General features: G+C 44.7%; 1 protein-coding gene across 3 annotated transcripts in view; it reads right to left on the bottom strand.

The window, feature by feature from the left end:
- EXOSC7 (exosome component 7) overlaps positions 1-18,594 on the bottom strand; it is a 36,402-nt gene extending 17,808 nt beyond the window's left edge. For all 3 annotated transcript variants that reach the window (XR_001002947.1, XM_011952645.1, XM_011952646.1), the window contains exons 1-3: positions 18,496-18,594; positions 5,850-5,951; positions 5,449-5,543 (exon numbers count right to left, since the gene is read on the bottom strand). Coding sequence is in view for 2 of the 3 variants with exons in the window: in XM_011952645.1 (XP_011808035.1) it covers positions 5,449-5,543; positions 5,850-5,951; positions 18,496-18,552 (254 nt within the window). In the remaining variant the exon portion in view is untranslated. The remainder of the gene's footprint in view (positions 1-5,448; positions 5,544-5,849; positions 5,952-18,495) is intronic.
- Positions 18,595-18,602: the final 8 nt, after the last annotated feature.

Below are 18,602 nucleotides of genomic sequence, written 5' to 3'. Positions count from 1 at the left end.
ACTACAGGCGCCCGCCACCTCGCCCAGCTAGTTTTTTGTATTTTTTAGTAGAGACGGGGTTTCACCATGTTAGCCAGGATGGTCTCGATCTTCTGACCTCGTGATCCGCCCGTCTCGGCCTCCCAAAGTGCTGGGATTACAGGCTTGAGCCACCGTGCCCGGCCATTTTTACCTATTTTTAAATGGCTGAAAACACACACACACAGACACACCCATTCTTTCAGCGTAGCCAGCAGTCAGACAGAGAGGAAGGTTCAGAGATTCATGAGCCCATGGAACTCTCCTGTGTCTGGATGGTGCCACAGCTGTGCAGTGACTCTGGGGAGGAGGCTGGGAAAACGGAAGGCAATTGTTTAGGGTGGGGGATGGGGTACAATGCTTTAAGTAACATAAGAAAGCCAGAGACCCCATATTCTGCTGATGGGTGAAGACAAAGGCTGGAGTAGAGAAATGAGGATTCCACTTCATTACTGGGCACTCACAGCCCAAGGACTCTTTCTGACAGAAGCGTAGACCTGGAACAGGCCTTAGAGACCATCTCCAGAGGATAAAAACCCAAATGCCTATAGGAGTCAGCAAGGTTACTACCTGTATCTGAACAAAGGGCCACTCTCTATAACTAATAAGAAAACCATTCTCTATAACTAATAGAGAACGACGGAGGCTGTGGCAAACTTTCCAGCCCTGACTTAAGGTCCACCTTAAAAAAAAAAATCCCTATGTGAAACAAAAATCTCACAGGTGGGATCTGACCTGTGGAATGACACTGTGAGATCCCAGATGGTCTAACTCTCTCATTTTACAAGAAGGGAAACCTTACCTTTTTTTTGAATGTTTGGTATGAGCTAGACACCACTCTTAGTACTTTAGGTGTATTAACTCATTTAGTGTTCACAATAACCCTAGGAGGTATTGACTCCATTCTAGAAATAAGAAAACCGAGTCACAGAGAGGTTATGTAATTTGTCCAAGGCCACAAGATGACTGTGCCTGGTAAGCTAAAATTCTAACCCAGGCAGCCTGGCCTTTATCTGCTATGCTTCCCTGAACTCTCCTTGAACCTGTAATTTGGCAAGCTTGGTTTATAGTCTAACATTAGTCAGATTCACTTTCCTTGGTTTTACCTTTTGCCTCAAGGAAATGAATGTGTGCTCTGGTCTTGGGACTTATCATTAGACCACAAATGTTGGAGTCAAGGAATGTTGACCAAGGAAGCCCCAAATAAAAAGCTGTTCTGCTCTGTTAGAGAGAGAGAGAGAAAGAAAACACAGGCTGGTAATTGTAGCCACCTGCTCATATGCCTCACAATCTACTCCTTCAGTGGGGGGTGTACACACTTGGTCTTTTGGGCATAAAACCAAATGCTTTCTGCATTTACCAAAACCAATTCTGACCCTTCATAAAGCATGACCAGTCCCTCTTCCAGAGTTGTGGGAAATTGTTTACTGAGCTGGAAAAACTAATTAAGATCCCGGGAATGCTACCCCTCCCAGCCCTCCACCCCTTCTGACTCATCACCTCTACCCTCCTGCTTGGAACATCTCTGGTTTAACTGGGGTAGGTTGAGATCAAGGCCATGCCTACCTGGAAAGGGACTATAGACACTGGGCCTATTGTTGTTTGCCTGGCAATCAATCTGGCCTGCAAATCTATGAAGTCTTACAGCCAGGTCAGGCCAGGCCCATAGCAGAAAAAGTGATCTAGTGGGTATCTAGGCAGGGCTAACTCGGGCCTTACCCCTCCAGTAGTCATCTAGCCCCAGCACAGGCCCTAAGGCTGATTCCTCTGTGTGTACATGTGCTCACTTCTGAGCCTGCGGAAGCGTTCCTGTGAATGGGTACCAGACCAATAGTAAGTGCATTCTGAGCTTTTCATCACAAGCCTTTGTTTGAAGTTTCTGCGAGAGTTATCTCATCAGCTTGGGAGACTTTGATCACAATTAGCCTCAAAAGGCTTCTGCAGGTTGCCTCTCTGCTTTGTACCCACCCCCAGCCCTTCAGCCAGGAACAGTGTCCCCTTTAGCAGCAGTAAGCAGGCAAGGAACCCAGATATAGTAGTTCTACCCACCAATGCAGGCTTGAAGATTCTGGTTCAATTTTAGTGAAAAATACAACTGATCACACTGAAAAATATTTAAGATCCCAAAGGGAAGTGACAAGTGCAGAATATCCTGAAACATTTATGAATGAAAAATGTTCTCCTAAACTCCCCTAGTTAAAAACCCAAGTCTCTCTGAGAGGCTAAACCATAGTCCTAAATCCATCAACACAATGGTCGGAGAACTGAGAAGCAACTTGATGGCTCACCGCCTAGTGGCAGCACAGGGTGACACACCAGCTCACTAAAATCTTACCTTCCTCTTGGGCTTTAGATAGAAACTACTTTTTCCTAAAGTTTCCAAGTTCTCATTTAAAATAGCCTACTCTCAGCTACAATCAGTAAACCAAAGACATGAAAAGGTCAGATTTTGCTCCCAGTTTAGTGACAGTGCTGCAGGCATCTCTGGAGCTGGGCTCAGGGTCAGTGAAGCAGTCTTTCCAAAGGGCTGTGAGGGCTATAGCAAAGATTTTTCATCATTCCCAAGAAACAGGGTAAATTATGGAGGTGGCGACAATGTCTTTCTTGGCTCCATGTATTATCATTCCACGTAGACAAAACCAAGTGAAATGAGTTAGCAGAAATTCAATTAGTTTTCTGAGACCTCTCTACTCCTGGGAATTTAATTAAAACTGGAAGTTGCTGACAAGAAGTTAAATCAAACTAGACTCAGAGCAGCAGAAGAAACCCTCACCATCATCACCGCTGCCGCCGCCACCACCATCACCACCAATTTCTTTCCTTCCACTGGGTAGCAACTATGTTTCAGCCTGTGGATAGGCAAATGCCTTGAGCTCTCCAGCAGAGGCCCTATGCCTGGAGTCCAGGTGGGAGTGGGCGTGTGGCACCCTTATTGCTGGGCACATCCACGGGTGTCCAGAAGCCATTCCTATTCACTGATTCAGAATAAAAGGCCATGCTTGTTTATGCAATTAAAATAATTACGCTCCTTGAAGACTCAAGTGAGGTTCTGATACAGGTGGCAGCCATCAGTGCTTGGTAACCTCTCCCATCTCTGTAGGAAATGTGATTCTACTTGCTGGGCTGATTACATTAGCTGAGCCACTTAAAGAAGCTAAAGTGTGCCACTTTGAGACTGTCCACCTTGGGAAATCAATTCAGGAGAACTACCTAGAAATTGGAGCTCTTGGGACTGTGGATTGAGACCCACGGAGGAGGAAAAGAGACCAGGAGGCAGCCACTCTAAGGCAGGAAAGACAGGCTACTTCTAGAAGCCAGATCTTGAGAAGAGGCAACTCAAAGGATCCTCTCACACTAGAGTCACTCTTCCTATACAGCTGGGACAAGAAAGGGATAAGAGCAGCAGGCTAACCTGGAGTCATATTTAGACAAAGAGTCACAATGAAATGTATCCCCTATACCAAGCATCTGAGGGCAACACCCTCTCTTTGGTGTGGTTGGGCTGAATGTCTTTGGTCTGCTTAAAATGAATGAGGTAGAAGGTAATGAAGGAGATGAAAAAGAAAGCAAATTACAGTTCCTCACACATTGTCTGCTTATCAGTGACTGCTTACTGCATTGAATTAGGCAGATCAAGGCTACCAGAGGCATTTTGCTTCCTCCAAGAACAAAGAAAAAGATAAATTGGGGGCTTGAACAAGGTCACCATCATCCACAGTAACTTAGAGGATGTCCCAATTCCATGGGACAACTCAAGCTGGTGAGAGAAGATGAGCAGAACCAGGAGAGATGACTTGGGGGACCAGAGCAGAGGACAGGAGTGGGCTGGAAAAAAAACTGACCAGAAAAATGAACATGGATAGTTCTTGGACTCCCCAAGAGCAGCCCTCCAAAGCTGACTTCTATAGGCTGCATGAAGTAAAACGAGCAAAGATTCACAGCTTGGACAGACCTGAGCTGGCATTTTTAGCTTTGTAACCCTGGGAAAGTCACTTACCCTCTCTGAACTCATTTGTCATTTCTCTTACAGGAGTACTGTGAGAATCAGCTTCCGTGTATGGAAGTTCAGACTGGAAGGCTGTAACTACCCTACAGAAGTGGGTTAACATTTGTGCAGAAAAGGGCTGCCGTTGCGGTCCAAGGCTGCTATTTTCAGAAGGGTCTGTTTGCAGGGTTGGCCCTTGGCTGCCATCTGGGAATCTGGCTCTCAGACTATTCCCAGTCAATATTAAACTGATGGGGGTAGTCCATTGTGCCTATATTGTGCAAATCATATCATTTATGCTGAACATTTGCTTTCCTTTAGAAAACTTCATTATGTATTAAGCAGCGAGTGTCTATGTGACCAGCCCCCAGTAAAAATCTTGGGTGCTGAGTCTCTAATGGGCTTTCCTGGGCAGAAATGTCACAAAGAAGTTACTGTATTTTCACTGCTATAATAAACCTTAGCTGTGAGTATCACTATATGCTAAGTCCAGCAAATCTCTGAATGTGGAGGAGGTGGTCTTGGGGATCTTGATACAGGGTCAACATTATACACCTACACCCAGCATGAGCCCACAGAGATCCTTACCCACTTCAAGAAGGCCTGGCTTCCAGAAGCAAGGTAACTGATAGAAGACGGGACCTGGCCAGCAACCCAATAAAAAGCCCCAACCCCTAGAATGTGGAGCTAATGATACTTATTGAACTTACTGACAAAATAAGGAAAAATAATACTTATTGAAAGCCCACTGGGAGTCTCAGTCACTGTGCTAAGTACTCACTCTATTCATTTCCTCTTCATCACCACGGTATTATTTATTATCCTCATTTTTTAGATGAAGAAATTTGGCCACAGTGAGACTGAGTAACCAGCCTGAGATCATAAAGCTGGCCAGAAAAGGAAGTGACATTCTGGCCCAAGGCTGGCTGCAGACACTACAGAGCCCTCTCTCTTCTCAGCACCCATACTGCCTGCCTAGCTGCCACTTCCTCAGCCTGTCAGGCTGCTTGGCTGACCCTAGGCTTCATCTGTCAAACAAATCATGAACAGTTTTCTGCAGAACTAGAGTAGGAAGAGAAACAGTACATTTTAGACCAAATGATCCTTACTGTGTATGATATTTTTCAAAGCACCATAACACAATCATTTCATTTGACTCTCATCACAATCATGCGCTAGACTGCCTGGCAGATGTCCTCCTTTATTGGGCAGGGAAAACAAGGCCAGCAATAGCCAGGTGGTTCAGACTAGGGCAGGACTCAAGCCAAGAGTCCTGACTATGCACCTGGCACATAGGAGGAGGTCAGCAAATGCCTGCTGGATGGCTGAATGATAAGTATAAAAGTGGGTTCAACAGGAAACTAGAGGTTCGTTTTCTGAATCATCATCTTTAAAATCATTTTTCATTAGAATTTTTTCTTTAGAAATATCTGCATAATACTGACCAGTCAACAAAGAACTCCAAGTAACCTTCATTTGGTTTCTCCAGCTTCGGCGTCCCCATTTCTGCTTTCACGCCCACCAAGATGTCTGTGTGACCCTGCAGACACATGCAAGACGGGTCCTCACTCAGAGCAGGCAGCCAGGCGCTCCACCACCTCCCTCCTCTTCTGGACATACACCCGTGGGGGACTCTTTTAGGAGCAGTGCTAAGACTTGGAAAGCGGTCTTTGGAGGAGGTGAGCAGTCTTTCAGATATGGAGACACCCCCCTCCCTGAGTTTGGCTTGGATCTTTGATTTCCCCAAGAGCAATCTGCATTCCAAAAGCCAGATGGCATCAGCAGCTCATTCCTTAGGGTCTACTCATTTCTCCACCTGGGCTTGAACCATGGTCACAGTACTCACCAGCTTGACCCTGGCGGACCCACTGGTGTTGGACACCACATCAGTTTCCACTTCAACACATCGGTAGTCCTCACAGCCACGGCCATCCACGCGGAGGTCTTCCTAGGTGTTAACAATCACAATCCTATAGCTGTCACCCCAGACCAATAATAGACTCCTAAACTAACTCACTCATTTTCCCCCTAGAGAAGATATATGCAGAATATCTTTTCCTCTTAGTGGATCATCTAAAATTCTGTCCTTGTAGCTAACAACAACATTACTATTTTACATATGAGGAAATGGAGACTCAGAGAAGTTGAGTGACTTGTCCAAGGTCCTACAGCTAGTGAAGACAAAGCTAGTTTTCCACGCCAGTTGTGTCTGATTGCAAAATCTACACTACATACCACTATACAGAATATGCACACAAAAACAAGATCTGAACAAGAGACAAAGTAAGTCACCTCTCTCCAAATCTGCAATTCTTAAATTGCACCAAGAAGTATATGTGTCAGAGCTACAGGGTACAATCATCTCAACTGAAGCCCTCCTACCCCTAAAATTCAAAAAGATCTACTGTGTAAACAGGGAAAGACACCTAATCTTCTAACGAGGCAGTCTAGAACAGGGTCAACAAACTAAGGGACCTTGTTTTTGTAGTTTTACTGGAACACAGCCATGTTCACTTGTTTAGGTATTGTCTATGATTGCTTCTGCACTACAAAAGCAGAGCTGAGTGGTTGGGCCGGAGATATGATCCATAACGCCCCAAATCTTTACTATCCAATCCTTTACAGGAAGTTTGCTGACTCTTTTGGCAGAAGATGGTTTTCAGGGAGGTCTATGCGCTGCCTGTTCCTTCTGCCCATTTATTTACTCCTTCAATTACTTGTATCAGTACAACTCATTGGTATCTTTTATGCTATGGTTATAATCCACTACTATCATTAGTTATTTTGCTGCTCAGTGTTCCAAATTTGGCCACTGGGGGCTTCTTTGGGTTAGTTTTTGTGCTCTTTCAACATGCCACCAACTTTTTGTGAGTAATTATATACTTTCTGCAACACAAGATATCTATCCTCTTGTGTTTTCTCTGTCCAGCCCTAGGGATCAAGCCTTTCTCCAAGGAGCCCTGGTTGCTTTTATTGGGGAATGGTACTGAAAAAAATCTAGGCTCTAAGTTCATTGCTGTTGGAATATTATTTCTTTCAGAACTTCTTAGCAGACAGAGCTAGAAAATACAGGTATGTATACTAACCGCCCCCCCACCCCCTCAAATCTATGTGTAATTCTGTATCTATCTACGTATCTATTAAAAAGCCATGAGTTCATACTGATAGCTAATTCCAATCTAACATCACATGGTTCATTCTAGCCTTCCTCCTTTTCTTATTTGTAACTTCTTTCTCAAAGAAGGAGAAACCTGGTTTTTATTATCTACCATGCATTTCTATATTTGTTCAATCTTAGCATACACATAGTTTCCAAACTTCTAATCCATACCCCTATGAGAAACAAATTTACTAAGGGTGCACAGCATTTGTATAAAGTTCTGTCTTTAGCCTCATGGTATTCAGCCAAAATACTGTTTTCCAGTTACTTGAGTTCTTTTCTTCCACGTGCCCTTCAGTGTGGTTACATTATTCATTGTAACACAGACTCATTTGTAACTTGTAACTTTTTTTTCAGACTATGGCTCTGTCGCCCAGGCTGGAGTGCAGTATGGCAGGGCTCACTGCAACCTCCGCTACCTGCGTTCAAACGCTTCTCCTGCCTCAGCCTCTGAAGTAGCTGGGATTACAGGCGCACCGCCATGCCTGGCTATTTTTCATTTGCAAATTTTTGTATTCCATTTTGGGTTTCCCTACATCCTGGTTACTTTTACTTACTTACTTTCTGGGTTTGTGAGCTATCACTATAGTTCTAAGAGACAAAACTCAGAAAAGTATGCTCAGAGAAATGTCACTCTCCTCTTCTCTGTATTATGCTATTTTCATGCCCCTTTCTTTCCATTCACCCCAGGTTTCTCTTTAGTTTCTGGTTTATCTTTCTTGTATTTTCTCTGCACAAATAAGCAAATACATGAATTTTTAAATATCCCCTTGTTTCTTATATGAAAGGTGGAACACTGTAGATACTCTTACTTTTTTTTTTTTTAACACTTAACTATATATATACATGCAGGAAATCTTTCCACGTTGGCTCATGGAGCTCCTTCTCATTCTTTGTAAACATTTTTCAAAAGCAGTTTTTTTCAGAAAAAGAATAATTAGTTTAATCAGATTCTCCAAGGAGTTGATGCTTCCCAGAAACAAAAAATAAAACAAAACACTGCTTTAAAGTATGTGGCTGACAGTTTATCTTTAAACAGTTTATCTTTACACTGCCTGGCTAACTGCATATGTTACTGACTTTTTTGAGAAATTAAACAGAGAAAAGCAAAACACTACAGCACCACACGTACCAATGATCACCCTCTGCCATACTTGCTTCAGGTCTTTCACTCGTTTAACTTTTCAATGACAGAAAATAAACGTCACAAATCAGGTGGAAAGTCCTGCACAGCCCATCCTTTCCCAGCACCTTTCCTCCCTAGAAGAAATCCCTATCTTGAGTCTGGAGATGGATTCAAAAAGCAACAGAATTTCAAGTCTAAGAGAGTGAGCCTTTGGGGTAGAACTCCAGAAGGTGATCCCTCTTCACCGGAGGACCCGTAACTATGTAACTGTGTCTCTTCCCAACCTCACCCATAGAAACTGAAGCCTTTCTAGCTCAATCTCTCACACTCCACCCCTCTCCACCCCCATGTGCCCCACTCCCCAGCTAGGAAAGTGAAAACCCAGCCCAGAAACATTATTGACAAGAAGCTCTTCGTGGGGTGTAGATACGGTATAAGTGTGAACAATCATTAGGAACATGACTCATGGTTCCAGGCCAGCTCCTGGCACTAACTAGCCACTTGACTTAGGACAAGCCCCTTCCCCCTCTGGATTAGTTTCATCATTTGTAAAAGATGGAGATTAAATTAGTCTCAAAGTGGTTCTCTAATTCTACAGATCTATAAATTAAAATGGCTGCAATTATTTGCAATAAATAATAGCAGCTGCTATTTACTGTGCATTTACTATATACCAGATAATGTGCAAGGAATACTGCATAGTTAACGCATTTAATCTTTTCAAAAATCCTATAAGATAGTGTTATTCATTCCATTTTACAAATGAGAAAACTGAGGTTAAAAGATGTCAAATGAATGGCCCAAGTTCACACAGCCAGTAAGAAGCATTTAAGCCTCAAGTCAGAGCTCTTAACCTCTGCTACACAGTAACCTATGCTACACAGTCCACTGCATTCTAAAGGGTCTCTTCACTTTATAAAAGGACTCAGCACAGACCTCCTTCATAGGATGAACTGGCTGGCCACAAGGTCACGGGATTTACTACTGCTGCTTCTTCCCTTTTTTTTTTTGAGACAGGATCTCACTCTATCACCCAGGCTATAGTGCAGTGGCGATCACTGCAGCCTCAAACTCCTAGGCTCAAGCAATCCTTCGACTACAGGCACATGTTACCATGCCCAGCTAATTTTTAATTTTTTTAATTTTTTTTTTTTTTTAGAGATGGGGTCTTGCTATGTTGCCCAAGTTGGTCTCAAACTCCTGGCCTCAAGTGACCCACCTGCCTTAGCCTCCCAAAGTGCTGGGATTACAGGCATGCGCCACCACATCTGGTCCAACTACTGCTTCTAACATATCACTTGCTCTGAAAGATTAGTCACACCTCTTTGTAGTGAAAATGTACTTGGTCCAGGACGGGGCTGGTGGGCTGTCAGAAAACTGAGCCTCATCAGACATTGCCTTTGCAGCCTTTAATTCACTCTCTGCCTCCTGGAGGAAGGCTCAGGTGATAAGTAAAAGATAAATGAAAAGCTACACATTTTCTTTTCCAAGTATGCATATTTTTTTTCCATAGAAAAAAAGAATAGATGGCCGGGCGCGGTGGCTCAAGCCTGTAATCCCAGCACTTTGGGAGGCCGAGACGGGCGGATCACGAGGTCAGGAGATCGAGACCATCCTGGCTAACACGGTGAAAACCCGTCTCTACTAAAAATACAAAAACTAGCCGGGCGAGGTGGCGGGCACCTGTAGTCCCAGCTACTCGGGAGGCTGAGGCAGGAGAATGGCGTAAACCCGGGAGGCGGAGCTTGCAGTGAGCTGAGATCCGGCCACTGCACTCCAGCCTGGGTGACAGAGCGAGACTCTGCCTCAAAAAAAAAAAAAAAAAAAAAAAAATAGAAAGAAAACAAACCAAAAACCAAACCAGTCCATGAATCACTGTACCCAGGGCAACTTTTTTTTAATCCAGTTTTCTTTATAAGAGGCTTAGGAAATTGTCCAAACCTGCCTGGCCTAGCTCAGAGCCTGGTGCCCTACCACAGTTTTTATTTATCTGCAGCAGTAAGGAGCAAAGGAATTAATCCATGTGTGAACATTTAAATAGGAGTTACCCTGAGGTAAAAGCTCCATTTTAAAACTCAAGAGATGTCAACAGCATGGAGTGGTGTCCCTTCCTTCTCAGCAGAGGAGACTGATGTGCCTCTAGATCAAGGGCTTCTGGATGCCAGGAAAGCTCTTGGTGACTTTCATAGCTGTTACCCATGTGATCACAACAACCCTACCAATAGGGTGTGGTGTGGTGGAAACAGTCAACTTCCAAATTATACTTAAATCTCTGCTGTCACATGCCAGTTTTGCGACCTTGACCTCAATAGCTCTAAGCCTGTTTCTTCACTAGAAAGTAGGGATAACCCCGACCTTACAGAGTTACAAGAGAACAGAAACGTCATAAAGCATTTAAGGGAGCCCTTCAGTATAACATACAGGAGTCTCCCCAAAGCAGTTCCCTTCCCCTGCTTCTGGGGGCATGCATTAACTCACTGCATCCTCAAAAACAACCCTGAGAGAGGTTACAGATAAGAATGGAGGCACCTAAGTTTCAATCTCCTGTTTGTGACAGAGTGGAAGGACATTTAAGCCTAGACCTGCTTTCCCTCACACCCAGGAAGCCCAGTCCTATTACTTCTTAATAGAAACTGACAAGTTGGCGCTACCAATCTGACACACCTGGAAGGATTTTAGACTCAAAGTGGTCCTCTGAGGTTATGTTAACCCCTCATTACTTTGCTTTGACTTGTCTAATACTCCAGATTCCTAGAGGAGAAGTGAGACTAAATTCCTTCCCCTACTAGAAGGTGACCCCCCGCTTAGGAAAGGGACCACATTTGGTCTAGCTTTGCAGGCTTGGGCCCACAACACAGCAGGCAAAACTAGGTGTTGATCCTTGTTTGACTTTCCAACCCTGCTGAGTAGCCAGGCATTCCTCTCAAACGATATGGCTCCATAAGGCTGTACCCTGCAGTGTCTGGGCATAAACCTTTCTGTGCCATGGGTCTGTAAACAGAAAGGGCAGAGAGCTAAAAATCAAGAGTCTTGGGGGCCGGCTCCAATTCTGTCATGCCCAGATTCAGCAACTGAATACTGACTGCTCAATCTCATAGTTGAAAACCAGGCTGAGGCCCTGATCTCCCTCTTCCATGCTATAACCCTAAACAATGCTTACAATGAAAGCAAGATCCACAGAAAAGAAATGGAAGCCATCAGCTGGGCTACAACTCCCTTCAACAGCCAAGAACATACAATAAAATGGCTTTCACAGGGTTCCAAGAGCCCTGTGGTAGGGTTAGTCAATTGCCATGGCCAGGTCCAAACCTATGAGGGCCAGTTTAATGTCCAGGTCATGGCCATAGCACTCAGTAGGCTGAATGCGGGAAAGCTTTATTGTGCCTACAGTCCTGTAAAGGCCACGTAACAGTCACCATCCATCTCCAACAGCCAGGACCAGGGTATGTGCCTGAACCAAAGGCATATAATCCAAACGGTGACCAGCTCTGTTTGGCATAAAATACTTGCAGACCAAACTGATTATCTCATTGGAATCTGATCTCTGATCTGAGAAACGCTTGAGAGAAGAAAGGAGTTAAAGAAGAGCTGACAGGTCATGATATGGAGGAGCCCAGAGAGGCCACATAAAAGTAAAGGTATTGGGCAGAGGCAGATTCTACAAAGAAGGGAAGCTGGACAGCAAGTGCCTGCAGAGAAGGGATAAATCTTGGCAAAGAAAAGCAGAGGTGTCACTAGAGATAAAGATAGTCATACAGCCACACAGGTCATGAGATAATCCACGGAGCCCATGAGAGGTGGTACCTCAGAGCTGGCTGGGGACTTTCCAGCTCTTGCCACAGATCCCCCTTCTCTTTTTTCTCTTTTTTTTTTTTTAAGAGACAGAGTCTCCCTCTGTCACCCAGGCTGAAGTGACAGCTCCAACTCCTGGGCTCAAGCGATCCTCCGGCCTCAGCCTCCCAAGCAGCTAGGCCTACAGGCACACACCACTGCACACCTAATTTTTTTTTTTTTTTTTTTTTTGAGATAGGGTGTTGCTATGTTGCCCAGACTGGCCGCCAACTCCTGGCCTCAGGTGATCCTCCCACCTCAGCTTCCCAAAGCGCTGGGATTACAGGTGTGAGTCACTGCACCCGGCCTATCCCTTTTCTTGCGATAATTGAAAAATCCCGATTCCTTCAAATCAAAAGAGGTTAATTCTCAAGAGCCACAGGCTGAATCTTTAATGAGGTCACTATGAAGGTTGGGGATCTAGTGTGGATGGTTTAGGACAAAGTCACACTTTTGATGGAAAAACAAACTTGAAAGGGAGCCAACATTATTTTCTGCGTTGACCACAGCCCAAGTGCTTGACATCTCTTTATCTCAACATTCCTCACAACCCCTTTCTACCTCCAGGTGCCTACGTCCCCATTTTACACAAGGGGAAGCAGGCTCAGTTATGCAGGTAAAATCACTTATTGTAAATGGTGAAGGTGCCTGCTCAGTCTGACTCCAAAGCCTCATTCAAAAAGAGGCAGGAAACCATACGACTTCAGCAGGAGAGAGCAGAGATTCCTACATCTCTGGTCAGTGGCTTGCCCATGGGCCAATGTCTGGTGGATGCCCCCAAATTTCCGAACACTTTATGATAATGTCCATTCTTAGGCCTCAGCCCCAGGGAGTCTGATTCAGAATGCTGGGGTAAAGCCTCAGACTCTGTATTTTGTAGGTGAGGAAAATGCACTTCAAGGCTTCAGAATTCCCGGGCTAAGAGGGAGGTTAGTAATGGCTTCTCATGGATGAAGAAAACACATATCTAGCCAGTTAAGCCAGAAAAGAGGATAAATCCTAGATTCTAAAAACTCTGAAGTCTGCTCCAAGTTCTGCATAGTATGGGCAGAGAAAATAATTTACAATACTAGTGAGACAAAAGCTATACAAAGAAATGCAACATAGGGTTCTAAAGGAACTTATAATCAATGTGGGAAAAATGCAACCAAAACAACAATACAGCAGTATATGCCATATACTATTTAAGCTCTAGAAAAATTAAGGAGTGGGAGGTGTCAATTAGAACTTTCTCTTTCCCACATCACACACCGGGGCCTATTGTGGGGAGGGGGGAAGGATAGCATTAGGAGATATACCTAATGTAAATGACGAGTTAATGGGTGCAGCACACCAACATGGCACATGTATACATATGTAACAAACTTCCACATTGTGCACATGTACCCTAGAACTTAAAAAAAAAAAAAAAAACTTTCTCTTTCCCTTCCTGTTTCCCCACAAACTTTCAGAGAAGAAGAGAAAGAAAAGGAGGTAGAGGAAGCAAAGATTCTCTCCCGCCTTGATGTCTGGATCCCTACTGAGGAAATGGAAGGCAATGACTTTCACTGCAGCAGGAAGGTGGCCTCAGAGTCAAGTATGCGCTTTCCAATCAGACAGATCTGGATTTAAATCCCAGTGCCACCACTCAATTACTGTGTCACCTTGGACAAGTGACTCAACCCACCCAAGCTCAGTTCCTCGTCTGTAGAGATACTTTACCTTCAGAACTGTTGTAAATATTCAATGAAATAAAAATTATAATATGTACCTAATAAGAATGGGATATAGCCTTCAAAGGCTGAAAGAGAACCTAAGAGAAACCAATCAAATTATTTATCAAAATACTGATTTAATCAACCTTTTTGATTCTCTGCTCTCCCCTGGAAGTGCGGATCTGTTCACCTCAAATTGTATCACCTAGACTCCCTTTGCTGCCTTCTGGTTGGGTTTGTCCAATGGAAGATACCAGATCAGAGGGTGCCCCTCACCCCCAATCTAGGGGCCACATTTCTGATACTGCCTGCATCTATCCAAGACTATGACTTATGTTGGGCAGCCCTTCCTCCACAGTTCCAGCTATCACTGAAATGTGGTAATACTGTTTCCTCCCCTGGCCCCTTCAGACTAGGGGCAGTAGCCACTCCCAGCAGTTGTTTGTCTTGGGGCTCCTCAACATCTCTTATTGGTTCCCTGAAACCCATCCATACTGCTCTAGAGTCCCATCATAAAAGTCTCCTGAACTATCTGAAGTGGGTTCCATTTTCTGCCAAAAACTAAAATGATCCACCCTCCCTTCTCACAAACTGACTTCTCCCAAGTATGACACATCCTCTAGTGGCCATGTTTGAGCCTAATTATTCTGTCCATCCTTTCCCTCAACCCCCAAAAAGAACTAGAGTTTCTTTCTCTTGGAAACATGAGTTCAGAACTGAACGAGAAGGAATGGTCTCTCGTTCCTTCTCGTTCCCAGAGGAGCTAGGAAGGAACCACATTTTTTCTACCACTGGCCCAAGAAATAGAAAACTAATCTGCAGGGAGACAAAAACAAAGCAAAGAGGGGGGAAAAAAAAAAAGCAGCAGAGATTAGCAAGGGAGAGCCTTGCTCATCCAAGTGCCCTTGAATTCCTGGAGAAACACTTGCAGCCTTATAATCCATACTATTTTTCTTGAGCCAGTGTGTTGGTTACCATTACTAGCAACTGAATCCTCAACACAACATCATGAGGTTAATTTCAACTGCTTCTAACTATCACCAAAACAGGATGAAACATTCCCTGAAATAGCAAAAGAACCAAAGGCTGAAGGGAAAGTGACATCAGAAGCTGAAAGGGACCTTACTGGACCAAAGGTGAAAAGTAAAACACAAAATGACTAGGACTATACAAGCAACAGGAGTCCAGGCAGGCACTGCTTAAGGTGCACTGCTGGCACTCTATAACCAAGGCAAGAAAAGTGTAGGAGATTTCAGAACTGAATCAGTGGAGATTCATGGTAGGCTCATTCACCTGCATCCTGCCTTTATTTGAATGGTGTAAATTGTGTTTTGCTCCTCTATAAATATGGCATATTTTTAGCCAACATTAATAAGCCCTTATGAAGACATTGATTTGAAGCCCATTACTCTGCATGGCTCTGTGATACACAGAGTTCAGCATTTACCAACAACTGTGGCCAAGTATGTCCATGGTACTGGTGAGAGGGAGGCTTGATTTAAAAAACAAAAACACCATCCAACTAATTCCTCCTTTAAAGCTTACCTTACTCATTCAGTGCTACTAAGAACCTACCAAGTGCCAGACACTGGCTATGCCTTAAGGGTCCCCCATACAGAGAAGTCAACAGGCTATTCCTTCCAAGATCCATGACGAGGGAATGACTGAGCCTCTAAGACCTCTAGGATTGCGCTCCTGGCCACCTGTGCAAGCTGATCTTCCACCATTTCCCTCAGCCCACGCACTGGGCTCCACATGTCCTCCACCTGAGGATTTACAGACTCACCATCCCTTCCTTCTGGAACACTCACGCCTACTTAATTCTCAGTCATGCTGAGAGCTCAGTTCAAATGCTATTTCCTTAGGGAAGCCTCCTCTGACCTCCCAGTCTAGATCATGTCCCTGTTTTTTCCTTCATAGCACTAGTACAATTTTATATATAAACACTCAAGTACATTTATAATTTCTTTTTTTTTTTTTTTGGAGACGGAGTCTCGCTCTGTCGCCCAGGCTGGAGTGCAGTGGCTGGATCTCAGCTCACTGCAAGCTCCGCCTCCCAGGTTCACGCCATTCTCCTGCCTCAGCCTCCCGAGTAGCTGGGACTACAGGCGCCCGCCACCTCGCCTGGCTAGTTTTTTTTTTTTTGTATTTTTTAGTAGAGACGGGTTTTCACCGTGTTAGCCAGGATGGTCTCGATCTCCTGACCTCGTGATCCGCCCGTCTCGGCCTCCCAAAGTGCTGGGATTACAGGCTTGAGCCACCGCACCCAGCCACATTTATAATTTCTGCATCTTCCTTCTCGTATGAGAGCTATATAACGACAGGTTCCTTCTTAGCCCGAGTCTAGCTCAGTTCTGTGTTGAAGAAATGAACACTGAGTCCTGAAGATACAGAGGAGGAATCCCTGACATGGATTTAGGGGAACAATTCCACCTACTTAGGGAAGCCTTCAGAGCATTACAAGTCCCTGGAATTCTTTTTATTTATTAAAAAAATATATTTTTCTTTAGAGATGGGCTCTCACTGTGTTGCCCAAGCTACTCTCAAACTCCTAGGCTCAAAAGATCCTCCCATCCCAGCCTTCCAAAGTGCTGGGATTAGAGGCATGAGCCACCATGCCGGGCCCCTGGTATACTTTAACTTCTTCAACCTCCACTAACTATACCACTTCCTTGGCATAGATCTTATTACCTTTGTCTTTATTTTATTCACTTTTACTCTGTTTGTCTCCCTCCTATCTTTCATTTATTTCACAACCATGTTTTAGCATCCCTACTGCTTCCCACATAACATGCCAGGGGCTAGATATATGTTGGTAAATAAAATTAACTAACTTTGCCCAAATTAGATCCTAGGCATCTCAAGGATCAGAACTGAGGCTTATAGTCTTTTCTTCCCCCACAGCACCCAGCAAATAACAGGTGTGTTATAAATATAAATGATTTTATTACTCATTATAAAGTAACAAAGGATTTATGACTATGGTGGGACTCTGCTGCTGGATAGCTAATGAACTGCCATGGGAATTAAGGATGCTGGGGAGAAATCTCTAACCTTGAAGTTACAGATATGTCCATGCCTCAGTGCCACTTTCAGAGATGAAATGTGAGAGAAAATATGACACATGACAGAGTCAGTACATCACGCTAAGCTGCGGTAACAAAGAAAGAAAACCAAAGGTTTTTAAATTTAGAGGAAAATGGTTATCCTTAATGTGTCCCTAAAAATCATACTTTGAGGATAAAAATCACCTGAACAAAGTGTATACAAAAACATAGCAGGGAAAGACATATCTAATTGCTTTTGGGCATTTTTATGCCCCCTTACACACAAATAACACATGTTACTGAGTAATACACACATATGTCCCACTATTGCTAATCCTGAATTGTAACTAAAATATGCAACTGTGAGTTCTGACTTTATTATCCAGGCTTAATAAGCTAAATACTGGCATTTCTTCATATATAAAGGGCCCGGAAGATAACAGTATGTCACGATTTTTAAATGGAAATGTCCTTAACTCACGTTGTGGAACTTTAATGATAGCTGGCTGCTTCAATCTGATGGCTACATCACAGGACCACTGACTTTGCAGTTGGTACTGACAGAAGAAAGGCATGAGGAAAAGAGGTAGGGGCTGTCGCCAGAACTCTGCCAAGGATGGGATGAAGAACTCTGATAGGAGGACCACACCGTGGGTTAACAAGTGGAGACAGAGCCAGAGGAGGATATGGGGTAGCTCGTTTCCAGGTCCAACATGTTTCAACCCTCGCTCTGGAGTGGTCAAAACCAGGGGTTTAATATAGAACACAGAGGACATTAGGTAACAGCTGCCTAGGGATCTTAGTTCTCCATTGGCAAAATGGAAACAGCACTTACGCTATCGGCTGCCTAGCCGCTTTTTAAAATTTATTTATTATTATTATTTTTTGAGACGGAGTCTCACTCTGTCGCCCAGGCTGGAGTGCAGTGGCGCGATCTCACTGCAACCTCCGCCTCCCGGGTTCAAGCGATTCTTCTGCCTCAGCCTCCGAAGTAGCTGGGACTACAGGAGCGCGCCACCACGCCCAGCTAATTTTTTTTTTTTTTTTGTATTTTTAGCAGAGACGGGGTTTCACCATGTTGGCCAGGACGGTCTCTTGACCTCGTGATCCGCCCGCCTCGGCCTCCCAAAGTGCTGGGATCACAGGCGTCCTAGCCGCTTTTTAAAAACTCTTCCCCCTTTATTTGTACCGCAATTTGTATTTTCAAAGTGCGTTCACCTAGCATGCGCCTCCTAACCACGAGGTGAGGAAAAGCAGGCCAGAAGCCCACCTCCAAACTCCCATTTCCTCGAAGATAAAACTGAGGCTCGGACCAGTTATGTGCGCGAATGCCGAATGGACGGCCCTGGGGGCGATGCTCTCTCACTAAGAAAAGGCCTCCGGGACTGCCCAACGCTTCCTGCCTGGGTTCGGAATCTTATAGATCCGCAAAACTGCAAATGCGCTAACAGTCCTAAAAACGTCCGCGTTGCTACCTCTGAACTGCAAATGCCGGCAGCAGAGCCGTTTAATCACAAGGTAAACGGAGAGTCGCCGCAGCTCGGCTGCCTCCTCCCTGGCAAACCCAGGGCAGGCCGCGACCCGCAGGGCCAGGCTGAACCCGGCGGCCGACCCAACGCTGCTGCTGTCGCTACCTGGACGCCGTGCACGATGTACACCTTCTCCGCCTCGCTCAGCGCCACGGACGCCATGCTGCCGAACAGCCCCGCGAGCCGCACGTCATCTGCGCGCGTCGCCTCCT

This window comes from Colobus angolensis, unplaced genomic scaffold, assembly GCF_000951035.1.
Source record: "Colobus angolensis palliatus isolate OR3802 unplaced genomic scaffold, Cang.pa_1.0 Scaffold344, whole genome shotgun sequence".
Lineage (NCBI taxonomy): Eukaryota > Metazoa > Chordata > Mammalia > Primates > Cercopithecidae > Colobus > Colobus angolensis.
This window is presented reverse-complemented; position numbering and strand designations above follow the sequence as displayed.